At 41.8% G+C, this 25,866-nt stretch overlaps 1 protein-coding gene and 1 long non-coding RNA gene across 4 annotated transcripts; one reads left to right on the forward strand and one right to left on the reverse strand.

Moving 5' to 3' along the window:
• Nucleotides 1-29: 29 nt before the first annotated feature.
• LOC118372357 (striatin-3-like) lies at nt 30-21,489 on the forward strand. Its single transcript, XM_035758216.2, has 16 exons — nt 30-486; nt 8,045-8,148; nt 8,334-8,407; nt 8,519-8,600; nt 8,881-9,057; nt 9,339-9,474; nt 9,924-10,065; nt 12,621-12,757; nt 16,175-16,350; nt 16,469-16,516; nt 16,669-16,790; nt 17,214-17,381; nt 17,521-17,661; nt 17,936-18,043; nt 19,623-19,709; nt 19,851-21,489. The coding sequence occupies exons 1-16, from the start codon at nt 238-240 to the stop codon at nt 20,018-20,020; spliced, it is 2,121 nt and encodes a 706-aa protein (XP_035614109.1). The 5' UTR covers nt 30-237; the 3' UTR covers nt 20,021-21,489.
• On the reverse strand, nt 18,056-19,613 carry LOC127915902 (uncharacterized). Of its 3 annotated transcripts, none has more exons than XR_008092873.1 (3): nt 19,374-19,613; nt 18,857-18,962; nt 18,056-18,637 (listed from the first exon to the last, which is right to left on the reverse strand). It is a non-coding gene; the product is annotated as an uncharacterized LOC127915902 (long non-coding RNA). The 3 variants fall into 3 exon arrangements; XR_008092876.1 differs by having other exon boundaries at nt 18,056-18,529; nt 18,857-19,238; XR_008092875.1 differs by having other exon boundaries at nt 18,857-19,238.
• Nucleotides 21,490-25,866: the final 4,377 nt, after the last annotated feature.

Consider the following 25,866-nt stretch of genomic DNA (forward strand, 5'->3'; position numbering starts at 1 on the left):
CAATTCTTCCTCACCCCCGCAGTAAGTAGAATAGACTCTCATATCCAAGGATCGGACTAATGGCGGTCGTTAAATCAGTACACTGAGAGTAAGTTCAAAACATAGCCCTGTCTCACTAAAGTCGCCGAGGAATTTCAGGGAAAGGCATCGTCAAATCCATACGGGAATACTGAACTGAAAGGGGGAGGGGGGCGAAATCAAGCAGCAAATTGTGCTGGGACTTTCCTCTTCTTAAAAATGGATGAACACCCCGGCGGAGGAGGAGTTGGAATGGCCGCCCCAAGACCTCAGCAACAACCGCAGGGGAATAACAACGCTAATCCCCAAATCGGTGGTGGAGGTGGCTCAGGGATGGGGCAGCAGCATGACGAGATACCACGGCCACAGCAGTATACCATCCCCGGTATTCTGCATTATATCCAGCACGAATGGGCCAGATTCGAAATGGAGAGAGCTCATTGGGAAGTGGAAAGGGCCGAACTTCAGGTAGCAAGCTAACTTGGTTAACGTTACCGTAGCTAACTAAATAAACACTATATTGAGCAACAATGCATTTTGCCTGGATAGTGTGCAACATTTGTTTTACACCCTTTGCATACAGTGGCCATGCTTCGATAGATAAATGTCTACTGTAGTTTGTCAGCCCAACTTGATTATGTTAGTTATCAATTACCACCACCAGCTAGCTAGCTAGTCACGGATAACAGGTAACGTTAAATAGCTAACGTTAGCTTAGCACACAGCAGGATGGCAAGCTATGTCACTCTTTTTCTTTTCTTTTTACAGTGGAACATCAGGTTGATGTGTTTACAATGTCTTACACGTGATTTTATTAATACTGTTGACTCTTGTTGTAGTATTCCTTTAGTAGTTTCAATTTAGAGTCGTTGAACTACAGAATGATCTAATCAAACCACTGACAGTCAACTAATCTCCGAGACTAGGAGCCATTTTGGTTTGGTCATTATGGCGACGACTTGGCTGGGTCTTCTTGAGTCACGTTAGGTAACCATCAATCTTGAATAGGAATAATCTTATTGATCATAGAGTTGTGCAATATTTTTAACAAATATATATTTTGAAAGTTTATTTCAAACAAATCGAAAATCGCATAGCCTGATGCCAGTCAGATGGCTCGTGCCTGTTAGCAAGCTAACGTCAACAAAGCCAGCTGTCAAGGCCCCACAGTCTGACAGTGGCTATGCACTTTACGATCGAACGGTGAAAAAACTGTGGCTTTAGACTTAGCTAGTTTGCTATCTAGCTACATTACTTTTATAGTAGTTTTTTGTTTCACGGTGCCATCTTGGCTAGGAATTATTTCTTATTTTTGTGCGTTTTATTTTGCTAGGTTTTGTTATAACAAGCTTATGACATCAGCTAAGTGGTAATTCTGTCTCGTAGAATGCAGAGGTTAAAGGGAATGTTGGTTCAGTTTTAGGATTGTAATAATAATGAATATGGAAGTGTTGAAATGCCTGGGACAGCGTAGAGTACTGCTTTGTTTGAACACAACCCATACCAGGCCAGGTGAGGTGGAGGCATATGATCGATAATTGTCTTGTCAACATAAAGTAGTAGCCTATGACCTGCCTAATTTGGCAGAACCATATGCTGTTATATTGTTAAGCTTGTTTATTGATAAAACAATATGAATCAGTGTATGCTTTCTGAACTTCTGTCTTGGTAATATAATATATAATATATGCCATTTAGCAGACGCTTTTATCCAAAGCGACTTACAGTCAGTCATGTGTGCATACATTCTACGTTGGTCACATTATTTACATTTTAAATTAATGAAGCAAGCTGACAGCCTAGATTATTTTGGTCAGCTGCACCTTTCCTATTGTTTGAGTTGCTTTGCTGTCCAGCCACACCACTCAAGCAGTTAGCCTTGTTAGCACAAATCACTTCAATGTCCACAGCAGTCACATCAGGCCTGGAAGTATCTGGGTTAAATCAGGCTTTATAGGTCACTGAGACATCCAGGGCATATTATGAACCATTGTTATGTGCTCTGTTCTTCCTTTGCCCTGGCTGTAGAAGACAGAGAAATGGTAGACTGACACGGCCCTTTCTATTCAGAATCTGGCTTGGAAATAAAATGTTTATTAACACACAGAGGCAGTGATTGTTCTATTTGGGTTTTTATTTTTGATATGTTGATGCTGAGTATTTAAACACCACAATGAAGGTTTGACAGGATTATGTTATCCAACTGATAACATGCTGTTCTCTCTTGATGAAATTGAAATCACTAACTCAATGTAGGCCTATATTCATACACTGACTGCACACACAGAAATAATGTATTATTCACACCATTCTTTCATTGTGCTTGATTTGGTGGGTGATGTATTTTTCCACTGTGCGCAGGTGTTTCCTCAGGATGTGTATGAGCCAGGTGGTGCACAACTATGTCAGCATTCTATCCTTAAAGCATCAGTGTTAATTAGTAGTACAGTGCCATTTTCTTCCATAGTTCTTTCTTGGTTATACATAACATCTATAAGTAGACACGCTGAAAATAGCTGTTCTACTTAATGGACTACCTCGGCTCCTAAAAACGGTGCAAACTGTGTATACATTTGACAGTTTCAGTATTGTCTGATAATAAGGTATTATTTTTAGGCCAGCATTGTGAAACCTAGATTGTTGAAAATATGAGTTCACTGACTTATGTTTATTTGTTGTTTCTTGATGTAAGATGGCTTTTATACACAAAAACACACACAAGTAGACAGACAGGCAAATTTAAAATACAGCCCTAAATGTATCCAAATGTGTGAATAGGCCTAAGCGGTGTTCCTTTGCAGTGAAGTGGTAGGTATATGATACGGTGGGGACAACAAAGCTCCAAAAGGCGGCAATGTCTATTCCTGTTCCAATACAGCCCATTCCTTTGTCAGCATGTTAACTTGGGTCTGTGAGCTCACTCTGTGTCCCCAGTCTGACCATTACACATCTCAACACTGTGATCTCACACATACATAGCAGCTAGGCCTATACTGGCTTTGCTAGCTGCACTGGGATTGGTTGGAGGTGGTATCTGGAGTGTGGTCCTTCGGGCAGTGAGTGGGGATTCCTAAAGTGGTTTTAGCAGTAGTGCTGTAACATCTAAATTCTGATTATAGTTGAGATTTGATCTCTGATTAGTCTACTGTATTTGTAACTATGCCTGCCATGCTCCTATCAGGAATATTGAAAAGTGAGGTTAACAAATATACTAATTAATATGCCCTCTTAGATTTTTAGCTGTATATTAAATCTACACATACAGTGATATTTATTTGAAGAATGTTGTAGCCAGCTGTATCTCCAGAGCTAGTAGCACGCTTGTGTAACAGACTACTCTGTCCCCTGGCTGTTGAGTTGGTTCCAGTGTGTACACAGCTGTTCGTTCAGCTGAAACCTTCCTTCTCCCTCTAGCTAACATTGACTGGCCAGACCTCCCATGCTTATGGTAATAGCAAGACGTTCATTTAGCCCTTGGACTTGCTTACCAAGGAAGCAGGCAAAAGGAAGAGAATATCGTACACAAAATATTACTGTTCTGTTTAAGAGATCTGATCTCAGTTGACTGACGTGAATCCTATTGTTAAAATTGACTCCAGTTCTCCCATGTTTTCCTGTAGAGAGTTAAAGCTCCTACTCCTTCTCTCCTTGAATGTGGACTCAATTATGTCTTATCTTATTACTGTGAGGGAGTGACTGGACCAGGTGAGTCAATGGTTCAGATCCACCATAGTGTTTTCTTTGCTGGTATGATCTAATACCAGAGAGCAAAGCAACTGTTATGTAAGCTAGCCGGTGGCCCAAGATCTGCAGTCACTATGTCAGAGCCAGGGCATCACACTTTCTCAGTCTCCATGACTATGGAATGGAAATCGGTCTCCAGTTTACCTGTCAATTTACAACTAGGTATGGGCACCCAATAGTCAAGAGATGGGGTTTTAGGGGCAGCTGCCTAATATTCTACATAGGTGCAGGAGCTCAAGCAGTAGAACATTTGAGGTGCTGGTACTCTGCTTCCATGAGCTCCTGTCCAAGTCGAGCACTGCCCCTGCAGTCAAGGGGCGGGTGACTAAAAATACCCCATGCCTGCTACCCTTTAAACGGCATTGGGTTTCACAGCTGCTCAGTACTCCCTAGCAGTACAGAGTTGAGCAGGAGAAGAGGGCCAGCTAAATAGTTCTGTATGAACTGAACACCCCTACAGGGGTGATGGTGCTAGAGAGGCCTGTGTTATAACCTGGGCCTGCTGCTCTGCTGATCTGAGGATAGTCAGACACACTGCTAATTGCAGTCCTACCCTGACCCGCCAGGTCTATACAAGATTCCCCCAATTCATCTGTGCCTTATAGCTTTTTGTTAGTTTAGCTCCATTTTTACATCCACAGTGACTCTTGGAGAGACATTTTAAATATCTAGGGTAAATGTTGTACAGCCGTGGTCACCAACCGGTTGATCACAAACAACTGGTTGATCTCCAAATCAAATTTCATTAGTCAATTGCACTAAATACAACAGGTGTAGACCTTAAAGTGAAATGCTTGCTTATGACCCCTTAACCAACAATGCAGTTAAAAAATATATGTATATGTGTATATATATGTGTGTCTGTGTGTGTATATATATATATATATATATCTATATCTAATGTGTGTGTGTGTATATATACACGTGTGTGTATATGTGTAAGAAATAAAAGTAACAAGTAATTAAAGAATAGCAGTAAAATAACAATAGAGAGACTATATACAGCGGGGGTACAGAGTAGAGGTCGACCGATTCTGATTTTTCAACGCCAATACCGATTAAACGCCGATAAAAAAAAAAAAATCATTTTTAAAAATAATAATACAATATTTGTAATAATGACAATTACAACAATACTGAATTAACACTTATTTTAACATAATATAAAACATCAATGCAATCAATTTAGCCTCAAATAAATAATGAAACATGTTCAATTTGGTTTAATTAATGCAAAAACAAAGTGTTGGAGAAGAAAGTAATATGTGCCATTAAAAAAGCTAACGTTTAAGTTCCTTGCTCAGAACATGAGAACATATGAAAGTTGGTGGTTCCTTTTAACATGAGACTTCAATATTCCAAGGTAAGAGGTTTTAGGTTGTAGTTAATATAGTATTTATAGGACTATTTATCTCTATACCATTTGTATTTCATATACCTTTGACTGATGGATGTTCTTATAGGCACTTTAGTATTGCCAGGGTAACAGTATAGCTTCCATCCCCCTCCTCGCCCCTACCTGGGCTCGAACCAGGAACACATCGACAACAGCCACACTCAAAGCATCGTTACCCATCGCTCCACAAAAGCCACGGCCCTTGCAGCGCAAGAGGAATAACTACTCCAAATCTAAAAGCGAGTGACGTTTGAAACAGTATTAGCGCACACCCAGCTAACTAGCTAGCCATTTCACATTGGTTACACCAGCCATTAGGCTGATAGGCTTGAAGTCATAAACAGCGCTGTGCTTGCGAAGAGCTGCTGGCAAAACGCCCAAAAGTGCTGTTTGAATGAATGATTACGGGCCTGCTGCTGCTCAGTCAGACTGCTCTATCAAATCAGACTTAATTATAACACATAGAAATATGAGCCTTTGGTCATTAATATGGTCGAATCCGGAAACTATCATTTCGAAAACAAAACGTTTATTATTTCCGTGATATACGGAACCGTTTGGTATTTTATCTAACGGGTGGCATCCCTAAGTCTAAATATTCTTGTTACATTGCACAACCTTCAATGTATGTAATAATTACATACAATTCTGGCAAATTAGTTCGCAGTGAGCCAGGCAGCCCAAACTGTTGCATATACCCTGAGTCTGCGTGCAATGAACGCAAGAGAAATGATACAATTTCACCTGGTTAATATTGCCTGCTAAACTGGATTAGTAGTTATAACTAGTGATTACGATTGCTTGTTTTTTATAAAATAAGTTTCATGCTAGCTAGCAATTTACCTTGGCTTCTACTGCATTCGCGTAATAGGCAGGCTACTCGTGGAGTGCAATGGTTAGAGCGTTGGACTAGTTAACTGTGCGTTTGCAAGATTGGAACCCTGAGCTGACAAGGTGAAAATCAGTCGTTCTGCCCCTGAACAAGGCAGATAAACCACAGTTCCTAGGCAGTCATTGGAAAATAAGAATGTGTTCTTAACTGACTTGCCTAGTTAAATAAAAGTTTTTTTTTTCTTTACATAAAAAAAAAAAACGGAAATCGGCACCCAAAAATACAGATTTCCGATTGTTATGAAAACTTGAAATCAGCCCTAATTAATCGGATCGACCTCTAGTACAGAGTCAATGTGCGGGGGCACTGGTTAGTCGAGGTAATATGTACATGTAGGTAGAGTTATAAAAGTTGATAACAACCGAGAGTAGCAGCGGTGTAAAAGGGGTGGGGCAATGCAAATAGCCTGGGTAGCCATTTTATTAGATGTTCAGGAGTCATGGCTTTGGGGAAGAAGCTGTTTAGAAGCCTCTTGGACCTAGACATGGCGCTCTGGTACCGCTTGCCGTGCGGTAGCAGAGAGAACAGTCTGACTAGGGTGGCTGGAGTCTTTGACAATTTTTAGGGCCTTCCTCACCGCCTGGTATAGAGGTCCTGGATGGCAGGAAGCTTGGCCCCATTGATGTACTGGGCCGTTCGCACTACCCTCTGTAGTGCCTTGCGGTTGGAGACTGAGCAGTTGCCATACCAGGCAGGGACTCAACCAATCAGGATGCTCTCGATGGTGCAGCTGTAGAACCTTTTGAGGATCTGAGGACCCATGCCAAATGTTTTGTCTACTAAGGGGGAATAGGTTTTGTTGTGCCATCTTCACAACGGTCCACAATCATCTCCTTTGTCTTGAACACGTTGAGGGAGAGACAAATGAGATGATTGTGGACTACAGTAAAAAGACGACCGAGCACGCCCCCATTCTCATCGGCAGGCTCTAGTGGAGCAGGTTGAGAGTTTCAAGTTCCTTGGTGTCCACTTCACCAACAAATTAACATGGTTCAAGGCATTCTTAGTCCATCACCAAACATTTCTGTTGAAAAGCCACTGATAAAAGCATAAAGGCTTGCTCTTATTTTCTTTGTTTTGTGCGGTTGGTGGTAGATGCACTTAATTCAGAAGCCCTGTGCACCGGGTAGGCAAAGTGTTCCTGTTTTTAACCATTTTAATTTGTCTCCGCCTACCTGGTGGAGCAGGAGATCTGTGGCTAAGTCCAGTGCACTTACTGCTTTGGCCAATCGAATAGCACAAATCACTGTGCCTACCTACAGCTTCCATGACCCCGGCCACAGCAAAGTTTGTTAGTAGCCTACGTGAGATTTCATAACATTTAAAACCATAACCAGTGAGAGACTGTCAAAGAATACAGCAAAGAGCTGCTGTCATGTTTTAAGTTTTATTCAGCACTGTCAATAGTTTTTATTAAACACAATTACAAAACATTAAATGCACTTCTCTACTTCCACTCGCACTGCAATGAGTGAGTAAGTAGCCAAGTGTATCGATAGCCTTGCATTTGGTTATTATTAGATATTTTAATATCGAGGAGCATTTCGCTTCCTCTAGTCATAGAAACAACATGAATTTGTGCTGAGGCAGATGCTGCGCCACTCGAGTTTCGCCATAAGGTGGAAGACTGTCTCTCCTCTCTGGTCAATCATCGGTGGAAATGAAGGAGAGGGCAGGGACTGAGGTGGACCCTCTGCTGTTCTCCATCTGCTGCGACTAATGCCATGTTCAAGACAACTGGGAACTCTGAAAATAATAGATCCGACTGGGAATTATTTGAATGGAATATGAGAACAAGAAGAAGAGTGTGTTAGTACTAGGTGATGAAGTTGTTGCTGCCTCTGAAACAGATCTGATGTTAAATTATTCAGTAGTTTTTGATACACCACAAAATATTACTTTTAATGTGTACTGCTTTCAAAATTGAGAATATAATGTTGAATTTATTGGCAGATCCTAAACGTATTTCTTTTTTTTCTTCTCGTTTCTTTCAGGCTCGAATAGCATTCCTACAAGGAGAAAGGAAGGGTCAAGAAAATTTAAAGAATGATCTAGTTCGAAGAATAAAGATGTTAGAATATGCATTAAAGCAAGAAAGGTGAGTGTATACCTATTACCTAATCATTTTTACATAAGTCCATATAAGGCCCCTTTCAATGTTAGTCTCATTTACCTCAATGCCTGACATTAATACATTGCCTGTAAATGTTGTGCATAACTGCAAGTATACTTTATTATCTCATCACATTTACTAATCTCTTTACTTTGTCTGTACTCTACTAGAGCAAAATACCATAAATTAAAATATGGAACAGAATTAAATCAAGGTGAAGTTAAGATGCCCAGCTTTGAATCAGGTACGGACTTCCCCTCTCTGAACTGCAATAAACTTAATGATGAGTAATATAATATGTTGACATACAGCTAGCTATACAGCGGTTTCATTAACATTTCTGTTGTGTTTACAGAAGATACCAAAGACACAGAGGTCCCTGCTGTACCTCAGAATAGTCAGCTGACGTGGAAACAGGGCAGACAACTCCTCAGACAGTAAGTACTCTACAGACAGCACACACGGTTTACAGGGCCTCTCATGCAGCTAACACACTTACTTATCGATCAAGATTCATTCCCATCCGGGCCTGCATCTCAGAATAGGAGTGCTGATCTAGGATAAGGTCCTACTTGTCTATGTCATTTTATTCCTTATGATCTAAAAGGTCAAACTGATCCTCGAGCAGCACTCCAACTCTGAGATGCTTTAGGAATACGTGCCCAGGCTTACTTAGTTAGCTAAGTCATTTTTATGTGTAATTTTCTGTCCCAACAGATATCTTCAGGAAGTAGGTTACACGGACACAATACTAGATGTGCGGTCTCAGAGAGTGCGTTCGTTACTGGGCCTGTCCGGCTCAGAGCAGAATGGCTCAGTGGAAAACAGGAACCTGGATCAGATCCTCAATGGAGGGGAGTCTCCAGCCAAACGAAAGGGACAAGATATGAAAAGGTAGGTAGGTAGGCCTCATCTGATCATGCATACTGCCACTGACTTCAGTGAAGGGCTAAAGGAATTGGTGTTATCTAACTGACACAATGTTGTTCACTTTTCCTGGCGACTTCCCAGATAGCAGATTTCTGATTGATTCTGTACATTCTGCCTCTGTGCTCAGAACCGTCTGCTCTGAATAGCATTAGATGCATCATCCAGACCTGTGCCATGTATGTGAATAATCAAATCATCCACAGTGATGAATTGCTCTAAATAGTTTTCTACCTGTTTTTTACTAGGAATCCAGGAGATGTTCTGGAAACATTTAACTTCTTAGAAAACGCAGAGGACAGTGATGAAGATGATGATGAGGAGGGAGACCTGATGGAGGATATAGACAGTGGCAAACACACAATAAAAAAGCATAAGATAAAGGTGAAAACCTCTTCTACAGATGATTACATCTGGTCATAAGTGAAAAGACCATTCCTAATGTTGTTCTAAATGTACTGCTACTGTCATCACTGTGTAAATGGTTGTAATAATGGCTTACTAAGACCAAAGCGGTGCTCTTGACACTAGACTAGTATCTTCAGACCTGATTCTAAATGTTGATATTCATCAAGAGAGAACCTTTAAATGCCTGCTGTGTTAAAGAGGTCAACACAATTAAATTTGTACAAGAGCATATGGAACAAACATACCAAGTACTCGTCTCCTAAAATCGAATATGGAAAATAAAAGTATTGTAAAATATACTTTTATTTTACAAGTATTGTAAGTAAAAAATAAAAAAATGTACTACAAGTATTGTATTAACTCTATATCTGATAATCCCACTGTGCCAGACTTGGTGACTGACTGTATGTTTGTCCTCTGTCCAGGTTGGGAATGAGGGCCTGGCCTCTGACCTTCCAGATGACCCTGACACAGAGGAGGCTCTGAAGGAGTTTGACTTTCTGGTGAATTCCGAGGATGGAGAGGGAGCAGGGGAAGCCCGGAGTTCAGGGGACGGGACCGAATGGGGTAAGAGGATATCAGATATCTAACTCACTAGCTGCTGAGAGCTAACTTATAGATAGATGTAAAGTCCTCTATTTAGGGGACCTGCATGGTTCTGGTACCAATTCTGACCGTCATTTTCAATAATAAAATATGTGGACACTGTAGATCGAAATGTCTTGCATTGAGCGATAGCCCTTGTTCCCACTGACAGAGTATGTTTTCTGAGCCTGTGTGGCATAGGATGTGAAATTTGAAACCACTTGAAGCTGGGATGTCCCTCCTACCATTTAATTTGCTCTTCTGACCGTTCATCAACTCCTGGCTGAAGACAGCCACTGACATGTCTGCAATCATTACATTGTTGCACAGCAGGAGAGAGCGCTTTCATCATGGTAGCACATTTAGGGATTGATTTATAGCCATTCATCTACAATAATTAATTGATTTTTAAACAAACACTTTGTTTGTCATAGATGGATAATATTAATATGAGATGAAAGGCAAGTTCCTAAGAAGTTCAGGAAGCTAGAGCACGATTTTCACAGCAATAGCGGCAGATGTTTTGATCAAGTGAGACCTTCAGAAATCATGCCCATTTTCTCTAACACTAAAATACAAATATGTATTTTACAGTTATACGGAAGGTTAGTCATTTTATAATTTGATAACACTATATTTTGAAAGCATATGTCATTTCGAAAGCATATGTCATTTCAAGTCTTATTCATACAGTTTAGTTGAATAGGAAATACATCAATACTGTATTTCATATTTCTATCATTTGTACTGTGTACATGAGCTTGTGTCCTCAGAAGTGACTACACTGCAGCAATTAATAACTATTTTTACAGGAAAGGTGAGATTGTAACCTTTGAGTATGCAGCATTACTAGTTATTGTTTATGGCCCTCTCATGATAAATAATAACATTTGGGGATTATGTAGATGACATTTACAATGACATTTAGTTACATTAAAACTCCCTAGAGTTGTTTTCCACACCGGTGGAACCACAAGTGTCACGGAACTTGTCTGAAGGTAAACCGTACACGTTTTAAAAAACAAATGAATGTATGAAGGTAGTTTTGTGCATACCCCAAGAAAGGGTTAAATGTGTGTTAATTTTTTTAAAAGTTAAACCAATTTTTTTATATCCTAGATGTTTCTTATGAAGTGTTTTTTGATTGTCCTTTTTGCCATGTATGAATGTGTTATTCAATGCCTTTCTATGGGGTTTATTAGTAAAGGCCCAAATTTAAATATATTTTTTTATACACCTAAAGGGGTCCTAACATTCCAATTCAAATACCCTAATCATACATAGTATGACCTAATCATACATAGTATGACCATCTTAAAACAATTCCATATGTCAGTTTAGCACCCCCCACCCCAACTTCTCAGACTCAGAATTGACTGGTTATACCCCATTTTGCACCATGTCCATTTGGCATAAATGCGCCGAGTCTAATTTGTTAACCTATATGGGTGTTGGGTAGAAGATCTGTGTGTGTGTTAGGTAGAGGATACATGTCTATGTGTGGGCCAGTGGTAGATATAATTGAACTGGGGTGGGGGGGTTATTCTGATCTGCAGCAAGAAAGGCCCACCCTGTGGAATCTCAATTGCACCAATGCTGCGTCAGCATTCCTCCTCACTTGTGCACAGGATATTCTGAGCCCTCCCCTGGCCCTGCCACACACACCTCACTGCTGCTGCATGCCCTGTTCTAATCACAGACTCTAGGGTCAGTCACAGTACCCTCAGGCAGCATTACTCTCAGCACAATGCTCCACAGTGGCTGAGAGAAAGGGTTGTGTACAGAGCACCAGTCAGGCTCATTAGTCATGAAATTAACCCTGTCCTATACAGTGCTGGTTTATTTGTTTTAGTTTTTGTGCAGAGGCCTAACCCGTGTCATTGCTTCTCCTCGTTAAAGCTGCAATATGTAATTTTTGGGGCGACCTGACCAGATTCACATAAAATTGTATGTTATAGATCTGTCATGCTCATTGATAGCCAGTCTAAGAAGCAGTAGGTCTGTTCTATGTGCGCTAGTTCTATGCCTCAAGTTTTTAGACCGGGTTAAGTTTAATTTTTGCGCCTTTTTGGTTTTGTACATCAGCTGAAAATATAATATTTTGAGGTTATGTAAAATATATTTCATAGCATTTTAGATGGTACAATAATTTCCTACATTATACTTGCTTGTTTTGTCACAAACTGAAATTAAGCAAACTATTAGAATTTTAGCAATCAGGAAATGGCGGAGCAATTTCTGCATAGTGCATCTTCAGTGTTCGTCTGTTCAGGAAATGTTTCATTGCACGCATCAACATTTATTTGCTCAGGCTTTGACGTCAACCCAGGGGAATACTTCACTTTCTACTAGTGTTTAACATGGCAAGACAATATTTTCTGTCTAGCAGCTTAGTGTGTGCTGCAGTCTTTCCCATTTAGGTGAATGTTTTAGCACCCTGCTGAGAGGAGCTGAGCTCTTTGGTTACCAAGCATCTCTGTCTAGGTGTGGCCTGTATGGTGTTTAATAAAACCTCCTCCTCTCCGTCCTGTTCTTAGCCGAGCCCTTACCGTTTCCCTCAGGCGGGGGCAAGTCCTTTATCATGGGCTCTGATGACGTGTTGGAGAGTGTCCTGGGACTGGGAGACCTAGCTGACCTCACTGTCTCCAATGACGACGCCGACTACAGCTATGATGTAAGCACCACGATTCCCACCTGCCATCCTTGAACCCTGAACACCCCCCTGTTCCTCCCCACCCACTCCTGAACACCCCCCTGTTCCTCCCCACCCTCTCCTGAACACCCCCCTGTTCCTCCCCACCCTCTCTTGAACACCCCCCTGTTCCTCCCCACCCTCTCCTGAACACCCCCCTGTTCCTCCCCACCCTATCCTGAACACCCCCCTGTTCCTCCCCACCCTATCCTGAACACCCCCCTGTTCCTCCCCACCCTCTCCTGAACACCCCCCTGTTCCTCCCCACCCTCTCCTGAACACCCCCCTGTTCCTCCCCACCCTCTCCTGAACACCCCCCTGTTCCTCCCCACCCTCTCCTGAACACCCCCCTGTTCCTCCCCACCCGCTCCTGAACACCCCCTGTTCCTCCCCACCCTCTCCTGAACACCCCCTGTTCCTCCCCACCCTCTCCTGAACAACCCCCTGTTCCTCCCCACCCTCTCCTGAACAGCTCCCTGCCCTGCCTCTCCCCACCCTCTTATGAACTTCTCCCTGCCCCTCCCCACCCTCTCATGAACACCCCCTGCCCCTCCCCACCCTCTCCTGAACACCCCCTTCCCCTCCCCACCCTCTTATGAACACCTCCCTGCCCTTCTATCTCCTCAATCACCCTTGAACCCCTCCCTTCTCTATCTCTTTCTATTTCAATTAAATTTGCTTTATTGGCATGATGTAATATTTACATTTACATTTACATTTAAGTCATTTAGCAGACGCTCTTATCCAGAGCGACTTACAAATTGGTGCATTCACCTTATGACATCCAGTGGAACAGCCACTTTACAATAGTGCATCTAAATCTTTTAAGGGGGGGGGGGGTGAAAAGGATTACTTTATCCTATCCTAGGTATTCCTTAAAGAGGTGGGGTTTCAGGTGTCTCCGGAAGGTGGTGATTGACTCCGCTGTCCTGGCGTCGTGAGGGAGTTTGTTCCACCATTGGGGGGCCAGAGCAGCGAACAGTTTTGACTGGGCTGAGCGGGAACTGTACTTCCTCAGTGGTAGGGAGGCGAGCAGGCCAGAAGTGGATGAACGCAGTGCCCTTGTTTGGGTGTAGGGCCTGATCAGAGCCTGGAGGTACTGAGGTGCCGTTCCCCTCACAATGTAACAATGTACATATTGCCAAAGCTTATTTTGGATGTTTACAATATTAAGATAAGAATCAAAATTGTCAACAGGACAACAGTAACAACAATAATCAAGGGTCAAAATAACCATACATAGAACAATAACCATACAGTAGAGGACATGTGCAGGTTGATTGGTCTGTCAGACACTGTCCCTCATCTTATGGCAGGCAGCAATGTAGTGCGCTGCCAACCCACAGCTCTCTGCATCCTCCCCCAACAGGGCGGGTAGCCTATTTTCAACAGAGAGGTCTTTTGAAACCTTGAATCATTCCCTGAGATCTGGATTTTCTCTGGAAAATCATTATTTTAGCCTTTTTGGGGTTTACTGCCAGGGCCCAGGTCTGGCAGTACTGCTCTAGCAGGTCCAGGCTCTGCTGTAGGCCATGGTGCTGTGTGTGACAGCAGGCATAGGTTGTCTGCGAAGAGTAGGCATTTAACCTCTGAATTATGGAGACTAACACCAGGGGCTGAGAATTTTCTAGAATAGTGGCAATTTGTTGACGTAAATATTGAAGAGTGCAGGGCTCATATTGCAACCCTGGTGAAGGCCCCGCCCTGGTTAAGAATTCAGTTATTTTCTTGACAATTCTAATGCTGCACATATTGCCAGTATACATTTGATTGAATTATGTCATATGTTTTACCTCCTACACCACTTTAAATAACTTCGTAGAACAGTCCTGTATGCCAAATAGAATCAAGTGCTTTTTGGAAGTCGATAAAACAAGCAAATATTTTGGTGTTATTTTGGTGGACAGGTTTATCTATCAGGGTGTGTAGGTTGTAAATATGATCAGTCGCGTGATGTTTTGGTATAAATCCAATTTGGCTTTTACTCAAGACATTGTGCTTATTAAGGAAGGTTAGAACTCTTACATTTATAATACTACAGAAAACCTTCCCCAGGTTACTGTTCACACAAATGCCTCTGTAATTGTTAGGGTCAAATTTGTCTCAATTCTTAAAGATTGGGATTATGAGTCCTTGATTCCAGATGTCAGGGAAATAACCTACACTCAGGATCAAATTAAACAGTTTTAATATAGCCAATTGAAATTTTGCACTAGTGAGTCTGAGCATCTCATTTAGCATGCCATCAGGTCTGCAAGCTTTATTACATTTGAGGGCCTGAAGTTTCTTATAGAGCTCCTAGTCTGATTTTGATTGTCCTTTATAGCTTTTTCTAATCCATTCAACTTCTCATGAATTTGGCGTTGTTCTGCGTTTGTGTCAATTTGAACGGTGATGTAAAATGGGTTGTCCATATGTCACCATTTTGTATCACTAATTCCTCTTGTTTCGATTTATTACATTTTTTTTCTCAAATTTTTCCATAAGTTGTTTGTTTTGACTCCTCAATTACTGTCAGCTGCTTGCTGTTGTACTGTGCTTTTTTGGTTCTAAGTGTACGTTTATAGAGTTTAAGTCTCACAGTAATGGCGTAATTCAACATTATTTGGGTCTCTGTGCTTTTGGTTCGATAGTGTTCTAAGTTTTTTTCCTTATACTTTTACAATCTGCATCAAACCAGTTGTCATCTATGGTCGTTTTTATTTGGTTTTTGATTTGTTGATGTTTTTTACGGCTATATTGATGCCTTCTTTACTGTGAGTGAATGTGGTATCCAGAAAGTCCAGAAAGTTATCTAAGAGTGTCTGGATATTTTGGTTCCAGGTTGCTTTCTGGTATTCTTCTGTGCTGTTTTGGGCCCATCTGTATGAGTTTCTGATGTTGTACAGCTTACTGGGGTTTGAATGTGTGGTTGTTTCCATGTCTGTTCTTTTGAGGAACATCGTAATTTGACAGTGATCAGACAGAGGTGTTAGTGGCTTGACAGTGAATGAGCTGAGAAATAAAGGGTCAATGTCTGTACTGTGGCCAAGAGGTGAGCAGTAGGTGAATCTCCCCAAATAGTCCCCCCGTAACCTACCGTTGACAAAGTACAGACCCAGGCTTCTACAGAGCTGCAACTTGTTCTGTCTTTTTCTCTTTCTCTCTTGCTCTCCTTTCTCTAATTTCTCTATTTCTCTCTATAACTATAACAAGGTGTTGAGAGGGGAAAATGTTCTTGCTTTGACAGTTGGTCAGAATCATCACAAGTCATTAGGAAGTGGAAGGCATACAGCCCTCCAGTAGTTCTAGTGCAGTCTATTCCCCCTTGCTAACGCACCACCAAGCTGTCTCCATTTTTCACTCCACACTTGTTTAAAGTTGCCCTTCTCTTCCCCTGTCCGGTCTGTCTATTTTTAGCTGCCAGCCAATAAGGACACGTTCAGGAAGACGTGGAATCCCAAGTACACCCTGCGCAGCCACTTTGACGGGGTCAGGGCTCTGGCCTTCCATCCTGTAGAGCCTGTCCTGGTCACCGTGTCTGAGGACAACACCCTCAAACTGTGGAACCTGCAGAAGACTGTGCCTGCCAAAAAGTAAACACACACTTGTTTACATGGTTTGATTATCTTGTCATTATGGAATTATAGAATGTATCATTAGATTAAATGGGTCTGAAAACCCTTTTTTAAAGAATTGTTTCCTCTTCTTTAGAAGTGCCTCTTTTGATGTGGAGCCCATTTACACGTTCAGAGCTCATGTGTAAGTATCTCATTACCAGAAGGTGCCGTGGTAAAAAAAAAAGACAACCTAATGGGATAAAGCTGTAATCAATCACTAACTGTTTTGCATTTGGCTTTCTCTCACTGTGTAATAATGATGTAAATGATTAAAGTCCCCTCTCCTCTTCTCAGGGGGCCTGTGCTGTCCCTGGCTATGACTTCCAGTGGAGAGCAGTGTTACAGTGGAGGGATTGACCACACAATACAGTGCTGGAACATCCCCAGCTCCAACGTGGACCCTTATGACACCTACGGTAAGGTTGGCACATTTAGCATGGCCAGTCTCCTCCTTGACCACTAGGCTACGCTGGGGCGGCAGCGTAGCCTAGTGGTTAGAGCGTTGGACTAGTAACCGGAAGGTTGCGAGTTCAAACCCCCGAGCTGACAAGGTACAAATCTGTCGTTCTGCCCCTGAACAGGCAGTTAACCCACTGTTCCCAGGCCGTCATTGAAAATAAGAATCTGTTCTTAACTGACTTGCCTGGTTAAATAAAGGTAAAATGTAAAAATAAAAAAAAATAAAAAAATTAAAAGTCAGGAATACTTTCATTCATCTGTCATATTATTGGAATTGACTAGTAGACTTTCTCTTCACTTTATTCCAATCACGTCATTGAGTAATCACAGAGCTGTTTGTCCACCCTTATTGAATGGGTATGACTGACCCTGTCCCTCAGACCCCAGCGTCCTGGCTGGAACCTGGCTGGGCCACACAGACGCTGTGTGGGGGCTGGCCTACAGCGGGATCAAGAACCGCCTGCTGTCCTGCTCTGCAGATGGAACCGTCAAGCTGTGGAACCCCCAGGAGAAGAACCCATGCATCAGCACTTACAATGCAGAGAAAGGTAGGAATGCTGTGCACTTGAACCTCCCCAGTAGTGTGATGGAGAGCTTGTTATCCACATGGACATGTGTGACCAAGGTCAGAGAGTACTGGTGTAAAAGCCTCTAACTGACAGGTGTCTGTGTCTGTGTGTACGACAGAGCACGGCATCCCCACTGCGGTGGACTTCAACGGCTGTGACCCCGCCCACATGGTGGCGTCCTTCAACACGGGCAACGCTGTGATCTATGACCTGGAGACATCACAGACCGCCGTGGTGTTCGCTGGTCAGGGGGAGAGCAGTAAGTCTACAATTTAGACTAGAATCCTAACCTAGTCCAAACCCTAGCCTGGAGCCTTATTTAACATACTAGCAATGCTAACCCTAAGCTCTGTGATAGGACTGGGGAACTTTTAAATACTGCATTCTGCTATTTGTTGTTGTTCTCCTGTGACCATGCTAGATATATGATATATCCTCCGAGAGAAGAAGTAAACACTTTTAACTGTCTGTCTTCATTCCAGATGGTGTATTAATAGTGAGTTGTGTTGACCCATCCTCTCCTCTGTTTTCAGCTCTGCCTGCAGCCAACCACATCAACAAGGTAGTGAGTCACCCCACCCTGCCGGTCACCATCACGGCCCACGAGGACAGGAACATCAAGTTCTTTGACAATAAATCGGGTAAGTGGGCAGGAGGGGACACTGTTTAGCTAGTTACTCTCACTGTTACGTCTCTCTGCCATATCTCTGTACTGACTGTTACGTCTCTGTACTGACTGTTACATCTCTGCCATATCTCTGTACTGACTGTTACGTCTCTGTACTGACTGTTACGTCTCTGTCTGCCATATCTCTGTACTGACTGTTACGTCTCTCTGCCATATCTCTGTACTGACTGTTACGTCTCTGTACTGACTGTTACGTCTCTCTGCCATATCTCTGTACTGACTGTTACGTCTCTGTCTGCCATATCTCTGTACTGACTGTTACGTCTCTGTACTGACTGTTACATCTCTCTGCCATATCTCTGTACTGACTGTTACGTCTCTGTACTGACTGTTACATCTCTGCCATATCTCTGTACTGACTGTTACGTCTCTGTACTGACTGTTACATCTCTGCCATATCTCTGTACTGACTGTTACGTCTCTGTACTGACTGTTACGTCTCTGTCTGCCATATCTCTGTACTGACTGTTACGTCTCTGTACTGACTGTTACGTCTCTCTGCCATATCTCTGTACTGACTGTTACGTCTCTGTACTGACTGTTACGTCTCTCTGCCATATCTGTACTGACTGTTACGTATCTCTGCCATATCTGTACTGACTGTTACGTCTCTGTACTGACTGTTACGTCTCTCTGCCATATCTCTGTACTGACTGTTACGTCTCTGTACTGACTGTTACGTGTCTCTGCAATATCTCTGTACTGACTGTTACATCTCTCTGCCATATCTCTGTACTGACTGTTACGTCTCTGTACTGACTGTTACATCTCTGCCATATCTCTGTACTGACTGTTACGTCTCTGTACTGACTGTTACGTCTCTCTGCCATATCTCTGTACTGACTGTTACGTCTCTGTACTGACTGTTACGTCTCTCTGCCATATCTCTGTACTGACTGTTACGTCTCTGTCTGCCATATCTCTGTACTGACTGTTACATCTCTGCCATATCTCTGTACTGACTGTTACGTCTCTGTACTGACTGTTACATCTCTCTGCCATATCTCTGTACTGACTGTTACGTCTCTGTACTGACTGTTACATCTCTCTGCCATATCTCTGTACTGACTGTTACGTCTCTGTACTGACTGTTACATCTCTGCCATATCTCTGTACTGACTGTTACGTCTCTGTACTGACTGTTACGTCTCTGCCATATCTCTGTACTGACTGTTACGTCTCTGTACTGACTGTTACATCTCTGCCATATCTCTGTACTGACTGTTACGTCTCTGTACTGACTGTTACGTCTCTGTCTGCCATATCTCTGTACTGACTGTTACATCTCTGCCATATCTCTGTACTGACTGTTACGTCTCTGTACTGACTGTTACGTCTCTCTGCCATATCTGTACTGACTGTTACGTCTCTCTGCCATATCTGTACTGACTGTTACGTCTCTCTGCCATATCTCTGTACTGACTGTTACGTCTCTGCCATATCTCTGTACTCACTGTTACGTCTCTGTCTGCCATATCTCTGTACTGACTGTTACGTCTCTGTACTGACTGTTACGTCTGCCTGTTGTGTAGGTAAAGTGATCCATGCGATGGTGGCCCACCTGGATGCTGTTACCAGCCTGGCTGTAGACCCCAACGGGATCTACCTGATGTCAGGAAGTAAGTACAAGCAACACTACTGCTCACTCGCACTGTAGCAAAACGTTTTGTATGGACAAGAAGTCTTCTTTTTGAGTTCGGGTAGCTAGTACCTCTGTTTGGAAATGTTTTCTCCCTACTGAACACATTCCTCCTCCGTAGGCCACGACTGCTCTATCCGTCTGTGGAACCTGGACAGTAAGACCTGTGTGCAGGAGATCACTGCCCACCGCAAGAAGTCTGACGAGTCCATCTATGACGTTGCCTTCCACCCGTCAAAGGCATACATAGCAAGTGCCGGGGCCGACGCCCTGGCCAAAGTGTTTGTGTAGTAGACCTGTGCTACTCTGCCAGGTTGAGTGGGTAGACACCGAGAGAACGAATGGACTGCTTCACTGCCTTGTTTAATAAGAGTAGCATTTTATGACACTACATTGAAGCTGCCTCCCTCCACCCCATCCATGTTGAACTCAACACTTGACAGAAACCAGGTGCCAAGGGGACTTATGCCAGGCGTGGTGGTGGAGAAGCGCCCGATCAGTTTTATCCTGTTTTCTAACTAAAACAACAACATTTACCTGTAATTTACTGTAAGTTTAAAAAGCTGGAGTAAAACAAACTAGTGTATGTAGCCTTTTTGACTGGGTTTCAGCTGAGCTAATATCTGTTCTGTCTGTATAGTTCAGTGGCCGAGGGACAATTGAGATTTCACCTGATTCATACTACAGGGCTGACCCCTCACCATACAGGGCTCTCACCATACAGGGCTGGCTCTGGTATTTTATTTTCATCACGGTTCCAGTAACTATGGTGGATTTGTAACCAGTTCAGCTCGGTTTCGTTTGGCTTGCTAGTGTGAAAAAGGTATTTAACAGGACATGGCCACAGCCCCTGGTGGGCCGACTGGGAGACCCTGCGGCGTCAGTTCAGTTCACACTAAACATGAATCAGGCGTGAAATATAGTCAACTTCACACTTTAGCATTAGTTTCATGACATTTTTGTGTAAAAAAATATAGTTTTTATAATCCTTTTTATATAAATAAAGTCTGTCGTAACAGCACTGAAAATTGTATAAAAAAAAGGGAATATTTATTCCCGGTCTGAACCCTCCTTCACAACTCATTATGTCCCCCACAACCCTCATCTTACGGTTCCCCGTCACTGAAAACACTCAGTGATCTCGCCCTTCCTAACCCAAGGATGTGATTGTGACATTGCTTTTACCTGGCTTTGTCACATGAGTAAAGACTGTAGGACTAAAAGAAGCACAGTTCATGGCTTCCTGAGAGCGCTCTCTTTTCAAATAAACTGCATCATCCTATCACTATGTGATATTTTGTACACCTTACTGTATTTGAGTTTATTTATCACAGGTTTAGACATCTTTATGCTATAAATCAGTGCTTTGAAGCAAGCATGGGGTGTAACCATTTTATTTTTCTTAATTTTGTTTTAAGTGATTGGAATAGCAAACATAAGATTAATCACGACTCAGTCTTTTGTTTGATTGTACTTTTCTATTTTATCCTGCAAAACTATTTTATGTTCAAACATGCTACAATTTCTGGTGTAACTAAATGCTTTTGTTTGTGTAATGCATGATAAATACAATAGTCTTTTTTCTAGTCTTCCAAAAAAAGGTTCTGGTCAGTTTGAGAGTTTTGATGAGTTTTGTAAGGTTTTTGATTTACAAACTATGAATCAGCAGATTTTAAAGATTGTACCACATAGCAAAATGAAACTGTTGAAAAATAATGTATATAAAATGTCTATAATAAATATTAAATGGTGTACCTGTACATAGTGTGTTTTTGTTTGTAATTCATGCCATCTTGTTTTGTGATTGCAAGAAAAACAAAAATCTATTGAAAAGATGAATGAAAAATGGCTTTATTGAAAGAAATGATAGTAAATATAGAATCATACAATTCTCAACAACAAAAAATCCCCTTATACAGTATACAAAATAAACTGGAAGCCATATCAAGCTGAGAAGTGATATCGGTTTATACAGTGCCTTGCGAAAGTATTCGGCCCCCTTGAACTTTACGACCTTTTGCCACATTTCAGGCTTCTAACATAAAGAAATAAAACAATTTTTTTTGTGAAGAATCAACAACAAGTGGGATGACATTTATTGGATATTTCAAACTTTTAACAAATCAAAAACGGAAAAATTGGGTGTGCAAAATTATTCAGCCCCCTTAAGTTAATACTTTGTAGCGCCTCCTTTTGCTGCGATTACAGCTGACATTTTTTCCCATTCCTCCTTGCAAAACAGCTCGAGCTCAGTGAGGTTGGATGGAGAGCATTTGAACAGCAGTTTTCAGTTCTTTCCACAGATTCTCGATTGGATTCAGGTCTGGACTTTGACTTGGCCATTCTAACACCTGGATATGTTTATTATTTAACCATTCCATTGTAGATTTTGCTTTGTTTTGGATCATTGTCTTGTTGGAAGACAAATCTCTGTCCCAGTCTCAGGTCTTTTGCAGACTCCATCAGGTTTTCTTCCAGAATGGTCCTGTATTTGGCTCCATCCATCTTCCCATCAATTTTAACCATCTTCCCTGTCCCTGCTGAAGAAAAGCAGGCCCAAACCATGATGCTGCCACCACCATGTTTGACAGTGGGGATGATGTGTTCAGGGTGATGATCTGTGTTGCTTTTACACCAAACATAACGTTTTGCATTGTTGCCAAAAAGTTCCATTTTGGTTTCATCTGACCAGAGCACCTTCTTCCACATGTTTGGTGTGTCTCCCAGGTGGCTTGTGGCAAACTTTAAATGACACTTTTTATGGATATCTTTAAGAAATGGCTTTCTTCTTGCCACTTCCATAAAGGCCAGATTTGTGCAATATACGACTGATTGTTGTCCTATGGACAGAGTCTCCCACCTCAGCTGTAGATCTCTGCAGTTCATCCAGAGTGATCATGGGCCTCTTGGTTGCATCTCTGATCAGTCTTCTCCTTGTATGAGCTGAAAGTTTAGAGGGACGGCCAGGTCTTGGTAGATTTGCAGTAGTCTGATACTCCTTCCATTTCAATATTATCGCTTGCACAGTGCTCCTTGGGATGTTTAAAGCTTGGGAAATCTTTTTGTATCCAAATCCGGCTTTAAACTTCTTCACAACAGTATCTCGGACCTGCCTGGTGTGTTCCTTGTTCTTCATGATGCTCTCTGCGCTTTTAACGGACCTCTGAGACTATCACAGTGCAGGTGCATTTATACGGAGACTTGATTACACACAGGTGGATTGTATTTATCATCATTAGTCATTTAGGTCAACATTGGATCATTCAGAGATCCTCACTGAACTTCTGGAGAGAGTTTGCTGCACTGAAAGTAAAGGGGCTGAATAATTTTGCACGCCCAATTTTTCAGTTTTTGATTTGTTAAAGTTTGAAATATCCAATAAATGTTGTTCCACTTCATGATTGTGTCCCACTTGTTGTTGATTCTTCACAAAAAATACAGTTTTATATCTTTATGTTTGAAGCCTGAAATGTGGCAAAAGGTCACGAAGTTCAAGGGGGCCGAATACTTTCGCAAGGCACTGTATAATGTAGCAGAGACACTTCAGAATCAAATTATTTTTTATATTTTTGGGGAATATCTGCTGAGCTTCACATAACTACACTGGACCCAAATCAAAGGGTTTTAAAATTCAAGATCAAATAGCTAAGTGATTCTTGCTATGATCTTCTTAAAACAATTCCCTATAGCTTAGTAGCAGGTATCAGGAGGATGCGCTCAGCCCTGCTGCCAAACTAACCCTGATTCAGATTACCATCCTACCCATACTAGATTACGAAGACATAATTTATAGATCTGCAGGTAAGGGTGCTCTCGAGCAGCTAGATGTTCTTTACCATTCGGTCATCAGATTTGCCACTCATCACTGCACTCTATACTCGTCTGTAAACTGGCCATCGCTGTTCAACCCACTGGTTGATGCTTATATATAAAACCCTCTTAGGCCTCACTCCCCCCTATCTGAGATATCTACTGCAGCCCTCATCCTCCATACAACACCCATTCTGCCAGTCACATTCTGTTAACGGTCCCCAGAGCACACACATTCCTGGGTTGCTCGTCTTTTCAGTTTACTGCAGCTAGCGACTAGAACAAGCTGCAAAAAACACTTAAACTGGACAGTTTTATCTCAATCTCTTCATTCAAAGACTCAATCATGGACACACTGACAGTTGTGGCTGCTTTGCGTGATGTGTTGTTGTCTCTACCTTCTTTATCTTTGTGCTGTTGTCTGTGCCCAATAATGTTTGTACCATGTTTTGTGCTGCTACCACGTTGTCATGTTGTGTTGCTGCCATGCTATGTTACCGTCTTAGGTCTCTCTTTATGTAGTGTTGTGTTGTCTCTATGTAGTGTAGTCTCTCTTGTCGTGATGTGTGTTTTGTCCTATATTTTAATGACATTTTTAATCCCAGCCCCCGTCCCCACAGGAGGCCTTTTGCGTTTTGGTAGGCCGTCAATGTAAATAAGAATTTGTTCTTAACTGACTTGTCTAGTTGAATAAAGGTTCAATAAAAAAAAATAGAGTTATGGTTTTACAAGGAGAGCCTTGTATGCGTCTCTGTGTGTGGAGTAAAGGTGATCCAATGTTTTGTCGCCTCTCGTTGGCCAGATGACATGCTGGTAGAAATGTGTGACTAAAAGGATTTCACCTTTCCTGCGTTAAAATCACCTGCCACTAGGAGCATCGCCTCTGGATGTGCATTTTCTTGTTTGTTTATGTCCCACAGTACAGTACACTCTCAGTAATCCTACTTACCATGACTTTACAACTTTCATTTATGTGTATTGCAGTTCGACTTTCACAGTCATTTAGTTATGTTACCTATGTCTATGTGAGGTTTTATTCCAAAAAGCTCTATCAATTTTCAGAATTGTTGGTAAATTTGCTTTTAATTGTTGAAAGAAATTTAGAAAGAGAAAGAAAACTACAATCTAATTATGGCATGGGGTTGTTCAAATACATCTATCACTAAATGGTTTCATTTCAGAGAGACAATATCCGCGTCACTCAGAGAAATAAGTAATACTGCTTGGTTTTACACAGTCAAACGTAACAAAGAACTACATTTGACATTTTAGCTGATGCTCCTATCCAGAGATAATTAGTTAGTGCATTCATCATAAGACAGCGAGGTGAGACAACCACATATCACAGTCAAATATACAGGAAACAAACATTCTATTCCAACTAAACAATGGATATTTAGCATTATATACTATTTAGACAACAGATATGATTTAATTCAGACCCTAAATAGATAGTGCCGCCACATACTGTAAATCCTGCAATTAAATATCAGTGATTTCAAACAATTTAGGTGAGGCTGAAACCAAGGTCTGCTCTTGATTTAAGTTTTTCTTTGGTTGCTGTACTCTGAGTAAAAACTACATGTGTATCGGCCATCAGAGAGCTGGGGAGGTGAATTGTTAACAGTAAAGCTGAGCTACACTGTAGCTCAGTAAGTAGGATGACAGACAGACAGACAGACAGACAGACAGACAGACAGAGAGATAGAGACAGATAGAGACAGACAGAGAGAGAGTCCATAAACAAACAACTTCTAGGAAAATTTTAAAATGTCCACCAAAATGATACCAAAATATTTGCTTGTTTTATCAACTTCCAAAAAGCACTTGATTCTATTTGGCATACAGGACTGTTCTACGAAGTTATTGAAAGTGGTGTAGGAGGTAAAACATATGACATAATTCAATCACATGTATACTGGCAATATGTGCAGCATTAGAATTGGCAAGAAAATAACTGAATATTTTAACCAGGGCGGGGCCTTCGCCAGGGTTGCAATCTGAGCCCTGCACTCTTCAATATTTACATCAACGAATTGGCCACTATTCTAGAAAAATCCTCAGCCCCTGGTGTTAGTCTCCACAATTCAGAGGTTAAATGTCTACTCTTCGCAGATGACCTATGTCTGATGTCACCCACAGCACATGGCCTACAGCAGAGCCTGGACCTGTTACAGCAGTACTGCCAGACCTGGGCCCTGGCAGTAAACCCCAAAAATACTAAAATAATGATTTTCTAGAGAAGATCCAGATCTCAGGGAATTAGACCAAAGTTCTCAATTGGTACAAAATATATAGAGTACTGCACAGACTATAATTGCTTAGGT

The sequence above is a fragment of the Oncorhynchus keta genome, chromosome 35 (genome assembly GCF_023373465.1).
Source record: "Oncorhynchus keta strain PuntledgeMale-10-30-2019 chromosome 35, Oket_V2, whole genome shotgun sequence".
In the NCBI taxonomy this organism is placed as follows: Eukaryota; Metazoa; Chordata; class Actinopteri; order Salmoniformes; family Salmonidae; genus Oncorhynchus; species Oncorhynchus keta.